This window comes from Carettochelys insculpta, chromosome 26, assembly GCF_033958435.1.
Source record: "Carettochelys insculpta isolate YL-2023 chromosome 26, ASM3395843v1, whole genome shotgun sequence".
Lineage (NCBI taxonomy): Eukaryota > Metazoa > Chordata > Testudines > Carettochelyidae > Carettochelys > Carettochelys insculpta.
Genome location: NC_134162.1, coordinates 4,570,309 through 4,585,198, shown reverse-complemented (window position 1 = coordinate 4,585,198; position 14,890 = coordinate 4,570,309). Strand labels below are relative to the sequence as shown.

The window sequence follows — 14,890 nt, the reverse complement described above, 5'->3', positions numbered from 1 at the left end:
AACACTTCTTCCGGCATAGACAGTAAAGTGATTCCCCTCCTGTTCTTGCGTTCCTACAGGTTGCCTTTCTTTGGAAGCTTGATAAGGTAGCCATGTTTCCAGTCTTGTGGGATCTCTTCAGTACCGCAATTTTTCCCAAATAGGTTATACATCATGTTGACTGATGTGTCACTACCTGCTTTGATTGCTTCTGTGGAAATGTTGTCTGGTTCAGGCGCTTTTCCACTTTTCAGATGGGCAGTAGCTTTTGTGATTTCTTCTTTTGTAGGTCTGGTGCTGTTAATTTGCAGATCATAACTCTGGAGATTCCATGTGGGCAGGGAGGTTCAGTAGCTTCAAAGTGTTCCTTCCATCCACTGAGCTGCTCTCTTGGGTTTGTTAGCACACAGCCCTTCTTATCCTGTACTGGCTGATCCATTGTATGCTGACCTACGAACCTTTTGTGTGGTGTTATAGAGTTCTTTCAAGTTTCTCAGTCCCGCAGCTTGTTCAGCTTGTTGTGCAAGGTTTTCGTCTCCGTTGGCTTCCGAATACAGTCTCTGAGCTTCTGCCTTGGCTGCTCTTGTTTTGCTGTTGTTGACTGACTGCTGCTTTTCTCTTCTTTCATTCTTTCACTTACCTCAGAGTTTCTGCTGTGATCCATTCTTTGTGATGCCTTGTCCTCTTTCCCAGTGCTTTATCACAGGTCTCTTTCCAGTCTGTTTTGGTGTGTGCCCAAATTTGTTCCACAGTAGCATCTTTTGGGATGTTTTGCCAGAAGCATATATCTGTTGGACAGCTCCACTTGGAAATTGGCTCTTGTCTCTTTAGCCTTCAGCGGCACTGTGTTGAATCTCAATCTTTAGCTTGGTTGATTTTGTGGTGTACCTTGAGCTTGAACTTGAGTTTTATCGTGACCAGATGGTGGTCTGAACCTACATCTGCTCTTCTTCTTGCATCAGTCTTCTGAAAAAACTGCTGATATAGACGTGATCAATCTGGTTTCCTGACTGATCATCTGGTGAGACCCAAGTGTTGATCGTTTAGTGTGGAAAAACACTACCACCTATCACCAATCCACTCAATGAATCAAAGTCGCTGACGAGCTCACCATTTTCATTCATGTTGCCTACGTCTTCTTTTCCCATGGTCTGTTCTCTGCCTGTCTTTATGCTTCTAATTTTTGCATTGAAGTCACCCATCAAAATCAAGATATCCCTTTTTGTCTGCTGGTTCACAGTGCTTTGTATTTTCTCATAGAAGTCTGTTTTACATTCTTCAGCTGCTTCATTGGCTGGTGCATAACATTGCACCATCAGTACTTTCCTCACTTTGGTGTAGAATCTGGCTGTGATGATGTGTGATGATACTGCTGTCCACTCCAGTAAAGCCCCAGATACCTCTCTTGATAACATCAAGCCGATGCGTTCTGTGTGTGGTATGTCCTCTTCTTCACGTCCTGAGTAGATGAGGGTTTCACCTGTGGCCAGGGTAGCTGCCCAGATTGTGTCCATCTTCTCTCACACAAGCCCAAAACTGCAAGCTTGTACTGTTTCATCTCCACTGCAAAATCTGTGCTGTCTTTCCCACTTGAAACATGGTCTGAACGTTCCACGTGCCAAACTGGGTGGTTGTCCTGGATGACAGAAGGTTCATTGGCAGGGCAGCTTCCTTTTGGCTTTCTCTACCGCACTTCATACTCAATCCATGTGGATTGCCACCTGCTCCCAAGACTCGTGTAGTTGTAGGCTTCTTTGCAGATGTTTCTATAACTTTTGTGTTTTGGACATTGATTTTGCTGACAGTGTTGCCCTCCTTTCACACTGACATGAAAGCATGGAAGAAAAGGTTGCAACAATAGACAAAACTGCCCCAATGACTGGACTGAGCATCAACAAGGGGAAGACCAAGACAGTGAGGATCAGCCAGTCCAACCACACCACCATCACGCTGGGAGGGGATGTCCTGAAAGACGTGGAGCAGTTCACTTACCTGGGGAGTATTATGGGCAAAGATGGAGGAACAGACAAGGATATCAATGCCAGGCTAGGGAAAGCAACAGCTGCATTCGAGATGTTCCCTCACGTGTGGAGGTCCCAAATAATATCTGCGAAGATGAAACCATGGATCTTCAACACAAATGTGAAGAGTGCGCTCTTGTCTGGATGCAAGACCTGGTGTACTAAAGAGTCTTCAAATCACAAGCTACAAACATTCATAAAGAGATGCCTGAGGTACACCCTTCGCATCAAATGGCAAGACTTTGTCACAAATGAGGAGCTCTGGAACAGAGCAGGACACGAACCATGATGTTCAAATCAAGAGAAGAAAGTGGCGACGAGTAGGCCACGCTCTCAGAAAACCACCATCCAGCATTGTCCATCAACCTCTTTAATGGAACCCCAAAGAAAATGCAAAAGAGGAAGACCTCTGACAATGTGGAGAAGATCTACTGAGAATGAAGGACAACAACTGGGGTACTCCTGGAGCCAGCTAGAAGTTTTGTCCTGAGGCAGAGTGAAAAGGGGGACACTGGTAGATGACCTGTGCTGCACTCAGAGTACAAGGGGTTAAGGAGAAGATGTTTCCATTTGCTTAAACACAGCACATGCTGCTGGGGCTGCTCCTTTCCCATACAGAAAGAATTCCACTTAAACTCTCGCCTCTCCCTCCCCTTTGATCTCCAGTCCTCCTTTTCCTTCTTAAACATCACTCTGCTGAAGACATTCCCTGACTCCCTTCCTTGCCTGCATGCCCTCCCTAGCGATTTGCCTGCACCCAGTGCTGATAGCATTTGCGGCAACTTTGCAGAGATCTAATTTCCAGAAGCACTGTGCTTAAGGGACAGGTGATTAAATCCTTTTTTCTGTGTGTAATTACTTCTCTCCTGGGAAATGCAATAACATCCTAATCATTGGGTGGTGACCTTGTGTGCCTTTTGCAAAGACTCACACAGAGAGCTTGCTCTCTATACAGCAGTGTTGACAGCTGCTGCCGGCCCCTGGTCCAGGTGGGAGGTGGGGGCCTGGCTCTGTGCCCCAGAAGGGGCAGTGCCAAGAGCAGTCAGCTCTCAGTGCCGCCCAGACTGTCGTGCTTCCCCCCACCTCCCTCCAAGCTCCAGCTGGAGCAGCACTATTGTGGCACATCAAAGTAGCATTGGTGGCATCCGGAGTTCCAGGGCACTTTGAAACCCTGGGCCAGTGGACAACTGCCCCTTTTGTGCCCTCTGTTGGCAGGCCTGTTTCTCCATCTCTTGGCAAAAGAAAAAAAAAAACCCTCCTTCTTACTCCTGTCTTTTAAACAGCACCCCTGGCTTTTTCTCATCACTGGCTCAATCCATAGTACACCCACATCTTGAATCCTACTACCAATGTGGTAGCTTCATATAAAAAAAATGTATCTTGGCATTGGAAAAGGGTTAGAAAATGGCAACAAAAATGAGTAGGGGGTTTGGAATGGGCACGACTGGTATTGTCTTATATCTTAAGAGCGAGCATGTTCTAACACACTTGCAATGAGTGGGACCTCATCAGCTGGAATTCTGAGATCAGTTCTGGACACTCTTGTGCCCAAAAGGAGCTAACAAGTACAGAAGGGGTCATGCAAAATATTAGAGATGGGGACAGACTTCCGTATGAGGAGAGGTTGAAAAAATTAGGACTGTTTAGAAGACTGAGGGTAGAAGAGGAGAGGTTACAACAGGACAGACAACAAATTCACCCCTCTCTCATAGTGCAAAACCTGGAGGATATTCCTTTCATCTGAAAGGCAATCAAAAAGGATTTTCCCACAGTCCAGGATTAGCCTGTGGAACTCTCTGCCACAAGAAAATATCAAAGCCGAGAGCTTAGGTGGCCGTTTTGAAAATAACCCAAAAACCAAACAAACAGACCGTCTATTTACATGGCTATTGAAAACATCCACGGTCACTTTCAGTAGGGTCATTCATTTATTTATTTATTAATAAAGGCTATAAACCCTCCTGCTTTGGGGCAGCTGCCAAAGTGCTGCTTGCTGATGGGCATTCGGAAGACTGCCTTTCCCTCTGAGCAGGTTATTTCAGAGTCACCTACTTCAGGATTTATTGGCATCTTCCCCTGAAGCATTTGGTCCTGGACATGGTCAGGGAAAGGCCACTGTACTAAGATGTACCACTACTCTGATCCGCTGGAACGATTCCTGACTCTCAGGGAGTATAAAGCAGCCGTGGTTAAAGGACCCTGCTGTAGCTGTGGTTGCAGACAAGAGGTAGGCACCTTGGCTATCACACACTCCTTGAAATGATAGAAGTACACCCTGGTTCCCCCCATTAATAGGTTTTTTTTTAATTACAATCCATATTCTGTCTCTTCTAAAGTCAGTGACTAAGTCCTCCTCCCCTGCCAACCCACAGCTCGCAATGGCACAAGACATTTTTGTGGTCGGGTGCGGAAGACAGAGTGGGGTTATTGGGCATTATAAGGAGTACCTTAAAGTAGGCTCTGAGGCCCTGTGGCTCATGCCCTGTTTCGGTCTCAAAAAGTTTTGCTTCCTCTGCTGTTCGGCTGTGCTGTGGTGATGTGCAGAACACACAGAGGACGTGATGCATCATAGAAAAGTATTTGCCATGGACTGGGAAAGAAAAAGTGTAGTTGCACTGAATGATTGGGGTGATGAGGACCAAGAAGTGACGCTGATGCAGAATTGGGGGCAGGGAGTTGTCTTACCTGCTTAGATTTCTTGTGACCGTCTTCCCCATGTTGCTTTCGGATGATTCTCCATCCCAGCCCTCACTTGCGCTTTCACGTGCCAAAGGTTTGCAAGTGCAAGATCAACAAACGTGTCCCAGCTCTCACATTCACTACACACCATGTCCCGACTGCTCTCACCAGGCAAGACATGATCCGTTTGGGTTAAGACTGATAAAATGCCAGGTTTTGGAACTGTGTGTGACGAATGGTCCCTCTTCCATTTATGCTCCAGCCAGTCCATTCCCCAGCTAGTTGCAAAGTTAACATCATATAGAAGGAAGCTTTGTAAATTACATTGTCCGCTGTCTTTATCCTAAAGAGACTTTTCAAGGGCACGGATGAATTATCCCTCCCTCACCCCAATCCCTTTCTGTATTAAATATTTTGCTTTACAGATGCACAAAGCTTTGGCATTTCTCTGCCTTGCAACGAGGTTACAGGTAAAAAAAAATAAAAACGTGAGAAAATCTTGCACGCTAGTTACAGCAGCAGGGGCAAAACTCTGCTGAGCCTGTGTTTTCCAGCTTGAGAACTTTAGGGTTTTGTTTTGGTTTTTAATTGCAGTAAGGGTGAGCAGTCATTTCGGTTAAAGCCGTCATGCTAAGCTTGTCGGGAGCATAAATGAATTTTATGTAACTGTTTCCAATGCTGTGTTTTGAGGCTGAGGAGAGAGGGGGGAAGTGGTGATATAAACATACTAATTTGCCAAAACCATATGATGGGAAAAGCAGTACCTCTCTCTTAAAATGACCTTTTATCTTTTTTTTCCCAGCCGAGGATTTAAGGTAAAGCGCATTAGTAAATCAGATCCTGGGAAGCAGATGTTGGATGGCTTAGGAGCAGAAAAAAAGAAAAAAATTCAGGTTCACATCACCACTGAAGCTTAAAGCATACATTGCATCAAGTGGCTCAGTTTCCAGACATTAGCCGTGTCTACACGTGCACACTACTTCGAAGTAGCGGCACTAACTTCGAAATAGCACTTGTCACGGCTACACGCGCCGGGCGCTATTTCGAAGTTAACATCGACGTTAGGCGGCGAGACGTCGAAGTCGCTAACCCCATGAGGGGATAGGAATAGCGCCCTACTTCGATGTTCAACGTCGAAGTAGGGACCGTGTAGTCGTTGCGCATCCCGCAACTTCGAAATAGCGGGGTCTGCCATGGCGGCCATCAGCTGAGGGGTTGAGAGACGTTCTCTCGAGCCCCTGCGGGGCTCTATGGTCACCGTGGGCAGCAGCCCTTAGCCCAGGGTTTCTGGCTGCTGCTGCGGCAGCTGGGGATCCATGCTGCAGGCACAGGGTCTGCAACCAGTTGTCGGCTCTGTGTATTTTGTGTTGTTTAGTGCAACTGTGTCTCGGAGGGGCCCTTTAAGGGAGCGGCTTGCTGTTGAGTCCGCCCTGTGACCCTGTCTGCAGCTGTGCCTGGCACCCTTATTTCGATGTGTGCTACTTTGGCATGTAGACGTTCCCTCGCAGCGCCTATTTCGATGTGGTGCCGCGCAACGTTGAAGTTGAACATCGACGTTGCCAGCCCTGGAGGACGTGTAGACTAAGCTATTTCGATGTAGGCTTCACGTGTAGACGTAGCCATTATGTTTTGTGGCATTGGAAATATACTATTTTATTCTAATTTTATTTGAGTGCTGTACGGACCAGGGTGCTCTAGTGATTTGAGCACTGGCTATGAGCCAGGACTCCTGGGTTCTCTTCTCTGAGCATGCTGTGCTGTTCTGATTGATTCCCATTGGCCCATTGCCTTAAAGGTACTTTTGGCTCCAATGGAAATTAGGAGCCTAAATACCTTTGAGGACTTGGGCCCCTGTGTCTGATTGACACAGTCGCTGTCAGGCATGCAGAAGAAATGCACCATGTTCTTCCAGCTAATGCAGCTGTCCGATGAGGTGGGGAGACTATAAAACAGGGAATCAGAGTGGACAGAAAGCTTGCCAGCCTTTGGGTTCAGGGCCCACACAGAGGAGAGGAATCTGCTCTCCAATTCCTTATTACAAAGTCCATCCACAGGGTATGCTTGATGAGTTCTGTGCCTCAGTTTCCCCAGTGTGAGGCTCAGCTGATATGACCAAAGTGCTTGAAGGGGGAAGAGCCAAATTCTGTTCTCACATACATTGGTGCAGCCCCACTGATGTGCACTGGCTGAGAGCAGAATTTATAGAATCAGAGAATCCTAGGGCTGGAAGGGACCTTAGGAGGTCATCAAGTCCAGCCCCCTGCCCCAAGCAGGATCAACACCAACTAAAGCATCCCAGCCAGGACTGTTTCAAGCTTGGACTTAAAAACCTCTAGGGATGGAGATTCCACCACCTCTCTAGGTAACACATTCCCGTGCTCACCACCCACCCAGTGAAATAGTTTTTCCTAATATCCAACTTTCTCCTCTCCCTCTGTAACTTCAGACCATTGCTCCTTGTTCTGCCATCCATCACTACTAGGATCAGCCTCTCTCTAGCCTTTTTGGAGCCCCCTGTCAGGAAGCTGGAGGCTGTTATCAAATATCCCCTCATTCTTCTCTTCTGCAAACTAAACAAGCCCATGTCCTTCAGCTTCTGCTTATAGGTAATGTGCTCCAGCCTGCTAAGCATTTTTGTTACCCTCCGCTGAACCCGCTCCAATGCATCCACATCCTTTGTATATTGGGGGGCCCAGAACAGGACCCAGTACTTCAGATGCTGAATAGAGAGGAATAATAACTTCTCTAGATCACCTAATCTAATCTAATCTATCTATCCATTCTTCTCTGCATCTTCTATAGATGCCCCTGTACCTTTTTATCAGAGCTCTGTCTGCCTGCTATTTATGTAAATTCCTGCAGTATTACTGTGGCCCGACCACACTCTGTTCCAGCAAACATAGAGAAGTCTTCCCCGCAGGCTAGAGTGGCTGTAGGAGGAATCAGCCAATCAGCGGCCAAGAAGGCATAAAAGGAGATGTAAGACCAGCTAGCAATCAGTGCTGTTGGAGATCTCAGGGAGTGAAGACTTGGGGTGACTAGCTGGCTGAGGGTGCAGCAGCAACACCATAGAGCACTCTGAGTGGAGAGTGGGTCAGAGACTGAGGACTATGGATAGTCGCTGGTGGATGGTGGTCGAGTCCTGGGGTAAGGGTGAGGATACTGTCTGTAGCAGGGGAAGCCCTGGAGATGTCCCTCTTTACCAGAGTGGGGAACAGCCTGAAGGACACTAGCCGAGGGCGCCAAGATGAACTGTGGTTAAGTGTGTGCTGTGGAAGGGGTGTTTGATACACACAGAGGGAGACTTCGCCAGAAGGCTGAATAGCTGCAAAGGCTGGTAAACTGAGGCAGAGCTGGCACATGCACTTGACCCCATGGGGTCACTTGTGGGAGGTGAGTTCCACTCTGTTACAAGGGCACACAGTCAGTGTATTTAGGACCTTACATACCAAGGGTTTGGAACTGTCATGCGCTATACTGGCAGGAGGTAATTTAATCCCTGAAGTATATTTAATACTAGGACTAGCAAGATCACTGCTTAGTGCCTGCTTAGTTATCTCTGGTAACTGGTGCACTTTTATGAGCCACCACAGTTAAAATACAGGCTGTAGGTCTCCCTCTCTTCCTTCCTATGTATGGTCTTTGGGCACTAGGTAGCCAATGTGCACAAGAGCTGTGTGAGCAGGGGATCTGAGGAGCAGATTTCATCAGATCTTTTCAGTCTGAAACTGGGTTTTGATGGAAAAATTGGGTTTTCAACAACATGAATTTGGTTATGAATCGTGTCTGTTTCCTGCGGTTGGGACCTGTATGATTTTGGCCCCAAACTTTGTAAGTGTTTGGCAGATGACTTTCAGTTTCTGGCTGACTCTTTCAGACTAACTTCCCCCTGTAGTGGTGAGTGTGGTTTCTTGGTTTTGTTTTTGTTTTGGCACATCTCAAAAAGCTTGAGAAAGGAGCTGGGCACAGAGCAGCAGAATGACTTGCCAAAGGTTGCCCAACAGATCCCTGGCAGCTTTAGGGCTAGAATCCAGATCTGCTCACTCTTAGAGCAGCGATCAGGTGAGATCATTGGGCCACCTCCCCTTAAATAAGTGAAATGCAATTCAACCACTATTATGACTTGTTTTTGAAGGGCTTGGCCAAAAGAGGCTGTAGCAATGGCCCATGTTATGATTATTGAGTTTGACATGAGACACTTGCCAAGCTATTGCATGGCTCTGCCTTTCCTTTAAGGATGGTACTTTCTGACTTACACCTAACCAAAGTGGACCAATCGTGCTGTCAGCTACACTGGAGTAAATTTGGAGTATCCTCCTGACATCCATGCAGGTGTTTAACAGTTGCGGTGGGGGAGCCAGCAACAGAATCTAGCTTTCTGACAGCATCGTAAACAGCTAAGCCAACTTTTCTGAGTGAGGCAAATGCCAAACTTTCTGATTCAGTGGGGCTCAGGGAACAGTCCTTTAGCTTTGCCTGACTGCTCCTTCCATTCATTTCAAATTTCTGCCTCCAGAAGCTGGTGGTTTCTTACTACCTCCATATTGAACCAGAGTCACACCCATTGCCGTCTATTCCAGTTGTAAGCCCCGAAGCACTGAGACCATGTCCTAGAGAGAGCGGTTAGAGCATTGGCCTGCTAAACCCAGTGTTGTGAGCTCAGTCCTTGAGGGGGCCATTTAGGGATCTGGGACCAATAGATTAAAAAAAAAATCTGTCAGGGATGGCGATAAGGCCTGCTGTGAGGGCAGGGGGCTGGACTTGATGACTTCTGAAGGTCCCTTCTAGTTCTAGGAGACAGGTATATCTCCATGTCTGTGCTCTACAGCCTTGGCTGAGAGCCCGCTGGCTTCTAACTCATGTGGTAGAGCACAGGGCTTAGCCCCTACGGGCACAAGTTCAGTCCCTCCTGCCAGCCTTCTCCTACTAGAAGCTTCACCAACTGAATATTCAACAGTCTTTGAGCTTGGAGTCAAGACAGGAAGAGCTTGCCTGAGGAGCCCTGTTTTACAGGTGGAAAATTGTGACCTAAACGGGTCTGGTGACTTGTTCAAGATCACCCAGGGCATCTGTGGCGCAGCAATAAACTGAGCCTGGATTTCCTGAGACGCAGGCTGGTTCTTTAGTGAGTAGCCTCCGATTTTTGTGCAACAATCCTCTTTTATGTAAAACAAGGTCTTCTGCATGCCAGTGCTGATGCTCAGTCACTGATTTGGTTCCCTTCCGTGAATCCTGGCAAGAAAGCAGAAGCTCTTTGCGAGGCTGCTGAGGCATCCTGACCTGAAACGCATTTTGTGGTTGTCTTCTGAAGTAGCTGGGAGGAAGATGGCACCCAAAATCTCGCTGATATTAGGTCCAGAATGTTTTTTAATGTGTTGGTACTTGTTCCACATGCTGCAGACCAGCATCACTCTGTTGTTCTTTCCCTAGAGCTGGGTGAAGAAGGCACAGTAGTTCCGGGAGATCTCTTCACGTTCAAAAGGGATTTCACTCAGTCCACAGCTGCTCCCCTTTTGTGTCCGATCTCCACAAACTGTGGCTGCCCTTCCTTTTTTCAGAAGATAGGTGGGAATTGCCACTTCCCTCTGTGGTCAACTCCACCACGCCCATGTTCAGTTGAGGCCACACCTGTATCCCACCACCCCTATTCTAGGCATTCCTTCCTGCCCACCCTCGTGCACATGTGCAGACAGGAGCTCTGTCCAGGTTCATTTCCATCCTGTTGCCAGGTGCTGCTCCTCTTTGTAGCTGCCAGGCCTCCAACTCAAGGGCAGAAGGAGGCATGCTGCAGGAATCCTGGCCTTGGAGATGGAGGAGGAAGGTGTCCTTGAGCCTACTGAGCTGTTTGCACTGGAGAAGAAGCAACAAGTGGTCTGAATCTTTATTTTTGTTTCTCAGACACTGTTAGGCGTATTATGGTGATAACTCTTCCTGCATGTATAGCCCCTCGCACAGTGGGGCCCCGATCCCTGACTGAGGCCTGTTTGTACTATAGCAATGCAAATGAGAAGAAAATCCTCCACCTGCCAGCATTCTAACACAGCACATCCCGGGTTACAGCTTCAGTTCTTCCTCCAAGGGCAAACTGTTGCCGATGAGCCATCACCAACTCTTCTAGCACCCTGATGACCTATCCCAGATGGGCTGGCCCAGTCCTACCCTTGGCTGTGGGGCACAAGGGGGTAAGGCTGACAGTATGGGAGCAGGAGCTTCAGCCTCCTTTGTGACATGCTTTGAGATGTATATATCTGCTCAGATGAACAGAGGCAACCAATCCAGGCCAAATAGGAACTGAGATCTGAACTGAATTGCAAACCTCGATGACTCAGGACCTATTTCTGCTTTCCCCGGTGATTTAGCTGCTATTTTCTAAGTTAGGTCAACAATACAGAGGCCAGATCCTCAGCAGTTTACATCAGCTGATTTACAGCAGCAGAGGATCGGGTCCAGATAACTTCTTGCTTCCCTCATTTATGTTTGTCAACAGATTAAATCTTAGAAAGCTCTGGGTTTCCAGTGGCTCCGCTATCCATTTCAGCCCTTAAAAATTAACTGCAAAGGACTATCTAAAAAGGGTGAATCATAGCCAGGGAGCAAACCTCTTGCTGTGCCCTGGACAATTTTTCCAACCGAACAATGTAAACGTCAAGCATGAATGTGAATAAAGCCCTGTGGTGGATTTCAGCTTCCATCGCAGGGTTCAACGCTCCTAGCCGCTGTTCGCAACTGTACCAACTATTGTCCCACAAGAGACGCACAGATCTATGGCTGGTAGAGTGACGACACCTCAGCAGCTGTTTTTTTTCATTTGCACTGAAATCTTTCTTTGAAAGTTTCTGAGGGGCGGGGGAGGGGAGACAACCACTCAGTGCCTAATTTTTTTGTTCTAGTTTTGGCAACTGAAAAATGTTGGAGTTTAATTTGTTCAACACCCCCACAATTTTGTACGGATTGTGGGTGTGCGTGAGTGCACACGTGTGTGGAATACAGATGTTTCTCCAAGAAATTTCTTGGTTCAGTGAAAATCCTGTTTTCTACCACCGGAACATCCCCCCCCCTGCTAGTTTCAACTCCAGAGCTCAACCTGTGAGCCAGAATCAACCAGGTTTAGTGCTGTGGGTTCTTCTTTGCAGGTGTGGTGTCGACGTACGCTAAGTTCCCTCTGAAGCCAATGAGCGCTTAGCACTCTTGGTACCATGCAGCATCAGGCAGAGAAGTTGATTAGATACGTGATTCTAGCTACGCAGTTGCATTGCTAGAATCGACTTCTCTGCAGTTGACGCACCTGGCCGTCCTCGCTGAGGAAAGTTGATGGGGGAGTGTCTCCTGTCAACCTCCCTTATGCCTCGTGATAGGCCAATGTCAGGGAGAAGCCAGAGGGTGAGCTGTGGCCCCCCCACTCGCCAGGCCATGGTGCCGGCCCCAGACTTGGACCTATGTGGCCTGGGTCTGTAATCACTCACTGCCTGATGTGAGATAGTTTGCGGGGCTGGATGCAGGTTTTAATGGGATGTGTGCACACCTTTCCGTACTCCTGCCCCTCAAGTGACACCCCTTAGAGCTCCAAAGAAGCGTCGAGATTTCTCTTCTCGCCAATGTTCCTGCTAGCTGAGCTGGCTGAGGGCCAGGCAGGGCGAGGAGAGAGCACTGGTTATGCTATGCCTGGCCTGGCCCGGCCCCAGGGTAGCTTTTAATTCCTGGGGCGTTAGCCTTCCGCAGTTCGACCAGGAGGCTAGGGGAGTCAGATCCTTGGCATTGATTTCAGAGGTAGTAGAATCTAGCCCGAAGTCTCTCCAGGTTAGATCTGGGGAAGCTGCCGATCAGGACTCCTGGGTTCTTTCCCAGGATCCATTTCTGTCTCACTGTCACCTTAGAGGTGGCAGCTGTGAAGCTTCATTACAGTAATTAATGAGTGCAAAGCACTTTGAATTCCTTGTTGGAAAGGAACCAATGACACTGCAGGGGTAAGGGGCTGCTATCATGACTTCGTCTTTGACACTACCCTAACCTTGTGCAAGATAAGCTGTGTTGGGTGGGTGAAATGCATTAACGAATGCATGCAATGCACCCAGCAGAGCCCTGAGTAGAAAGAGGCAATGAAAATATTACCACTAACTCCAATTAATTAAAATTATCCTGGTCTCAGACTTATTTTATTTGTTGCGTGCAAGGAGGTGCTGCACACATATGTAATTCATCTCCGCCTCTCTCTGTTTGCTTGCAGATCGTCCTAGTGAGGGAAAGACGCAAGCTGCTGGCCTCTGACCCCAGGATTTATGCTGCTAATCTGATTACTGTATGATGGATGTGTCCAGTTGGAAGGAGATGGAGGTGGCACTAGTCAGTTTCGACAACACAGATGAAATAATGGAAGATCCCGGTTATTCAAATGACCTCAGCACTGCTGCCAAGTTACAGAAGGGGCACCCCAGCTGTGCCAACCTCCTGCCCAATTGGAGACTCCTCCTCAGCAGCGAGAACACCAACAATGAGACCATTTTTTCTAAGTTTGCCACCGAGTTTGGCGAGCACCTGTTGGCAGAAAGGGAGGGCCTGGACGAGGGCAACCAGAGAGTCATCATCAACATTGCTGGGCTGAGATTCGAAACGCAGCTCAAAACCCTCAATCAGTTCCCTGAGACGCTGCTTGGGGACCCAGTGAAGCGGATGCGCTACTTTGACTCCATGAGAAATGAGTATTTCTTCGATAGGAACAGGCCCAGTTTTGATGGGATCCTCTACTTCTACCAGTCTGGTGGGAAAATCCGGCGCCCGGCCAACGTCCCCATAGACGTCTTTGCCGATGAAATCACCTTCTATGAGCTGGGCGATGAAGCCATGGACCAGTTCCGGGAAGATGAAGGGTTCATCAAGGACCCAGAGACTCTTCTACCCACCAATGACTTTCACAGGCAGTTCTGGCTGCTGTTTGAATACCCCGAAAGCTCCAGTGCAGCTAGGGGTGTAGCTTTGGTCTCCGTCCTTGTTATTGTCATTTCCATCATCATCTTCTGCGTGGAGACCTTGCCCGAGTTCAGGGAAGAACGGGAGTTTAAGGCCATCAAGGACACCATGTATAACTTGACTAAAGGCAACCAGGCTGCTAGCACTTTCACAGACCCCTTCTTTGTTATAGAGACCGCCTGTATCATCTGGTTCTCTTTTGAGCTCCTTGTCAGATTCATTGTCTGCCCCAGCAAGGCAGCGTTCTTCAGGAACATCATGAACATTATCGATATTGTGTCCATCATTCCTTACTTTGTGACCCTCACCACGGATCTGGTCCAGCAGAGCGAACTCAATGGGCAGCAGAACATGTCCCTGGCCATTCTGAGGATAATCCGCCTGGTCCGGGTCTTCCGCATCTTCAAACTCTCACGGCACTCCAAGGGCCTGCAGATCCTGGGGCAGACCCTCAAGGCCAGCATGCGGGAGCTGGGCCTGCTCATCTTCTTCCTCTTCATCGGAGTCATCCTCTTCTCCAGTGCTATCTACTTTGCGGAGGTGGACGAGCCACAGTCTCATTTCTCCAGCATCCCTGATGGCTTCTGGTGGGCTGTGGTCACCATGACGACTGTTGGCTATGGAGACATGTGTCCTACCACCTTGGGGGGGAAGATAGTGGGGACCCTTTGCGCTATTGCAGGGGTTTTAACCATTGCACTTCCTGTCCCAGTCATTGTCTCCAACTTTAACTATTTCTACCACAGGGAGACAGAGAATGAGGACAAACAAATTCTACCCAAGGAAGTGGAGAGAATACTGACTAGCGTGGCTGCTGCCAGTGGCAGCATGGAGTCCTTGAGCAAAACCAATGGGGGCTGTTCCCACGAGAGGTCCAGGAAATGACCGGACTTGCAGGGATTGCCTGCTGTTGGACTGGATTTGGGTGTAAACTGTCTGCACTCTGTAATTTTTTTTTTAACACAGCTTGCTTTTTTTTTGTAGACATTTTGCACACCTCCGATATCCTGCAGACGTTCGAATAAACACAGTCTTTCTTACCTCTCTCCTCTGCCTGCTGAGCTATTTCGTTATCTGCTCCTCTGCACTCTGCTCCTCTGCTTAGAAGTCAAAACTTGTTTCTTAATATGAGTGTGGAGATGCATACACCATTGACTACCATTTGCCAGCATCCCTGTCCTGGGTGATCTTTTCCGGTTCTGACAAGGCGCGTCCTGTCTTTTTAGTGTCTGCCTTCAGGTCTCTAC

The 14,890-nt window shown here is 48.1% G+C and overlaps 1 protein-coding gene across 1 annotated transcript; it reads left to right on the top strand.

The window, feature by feature from the left end:
* The first annotated feature begins 12,977 nt into the window (after positions 1 to 12,977).
* Positions 12,978 to 14,528, top strand: KCNA10 (potassium voltage-gated channel subfamily A member 10). Its single transcript, XM_074977523.1, has one exon. It carries the CDS (start codon positions 12,978 to 12,980, stop codon positions 14,526 to 14,528), a length of 1,551 nt encoding a protein of 516 aa, XP_074833624.1.
* The last annotated feature ends 362 nt before the right edge of the window (positions 14,529 to 14,890 follow it).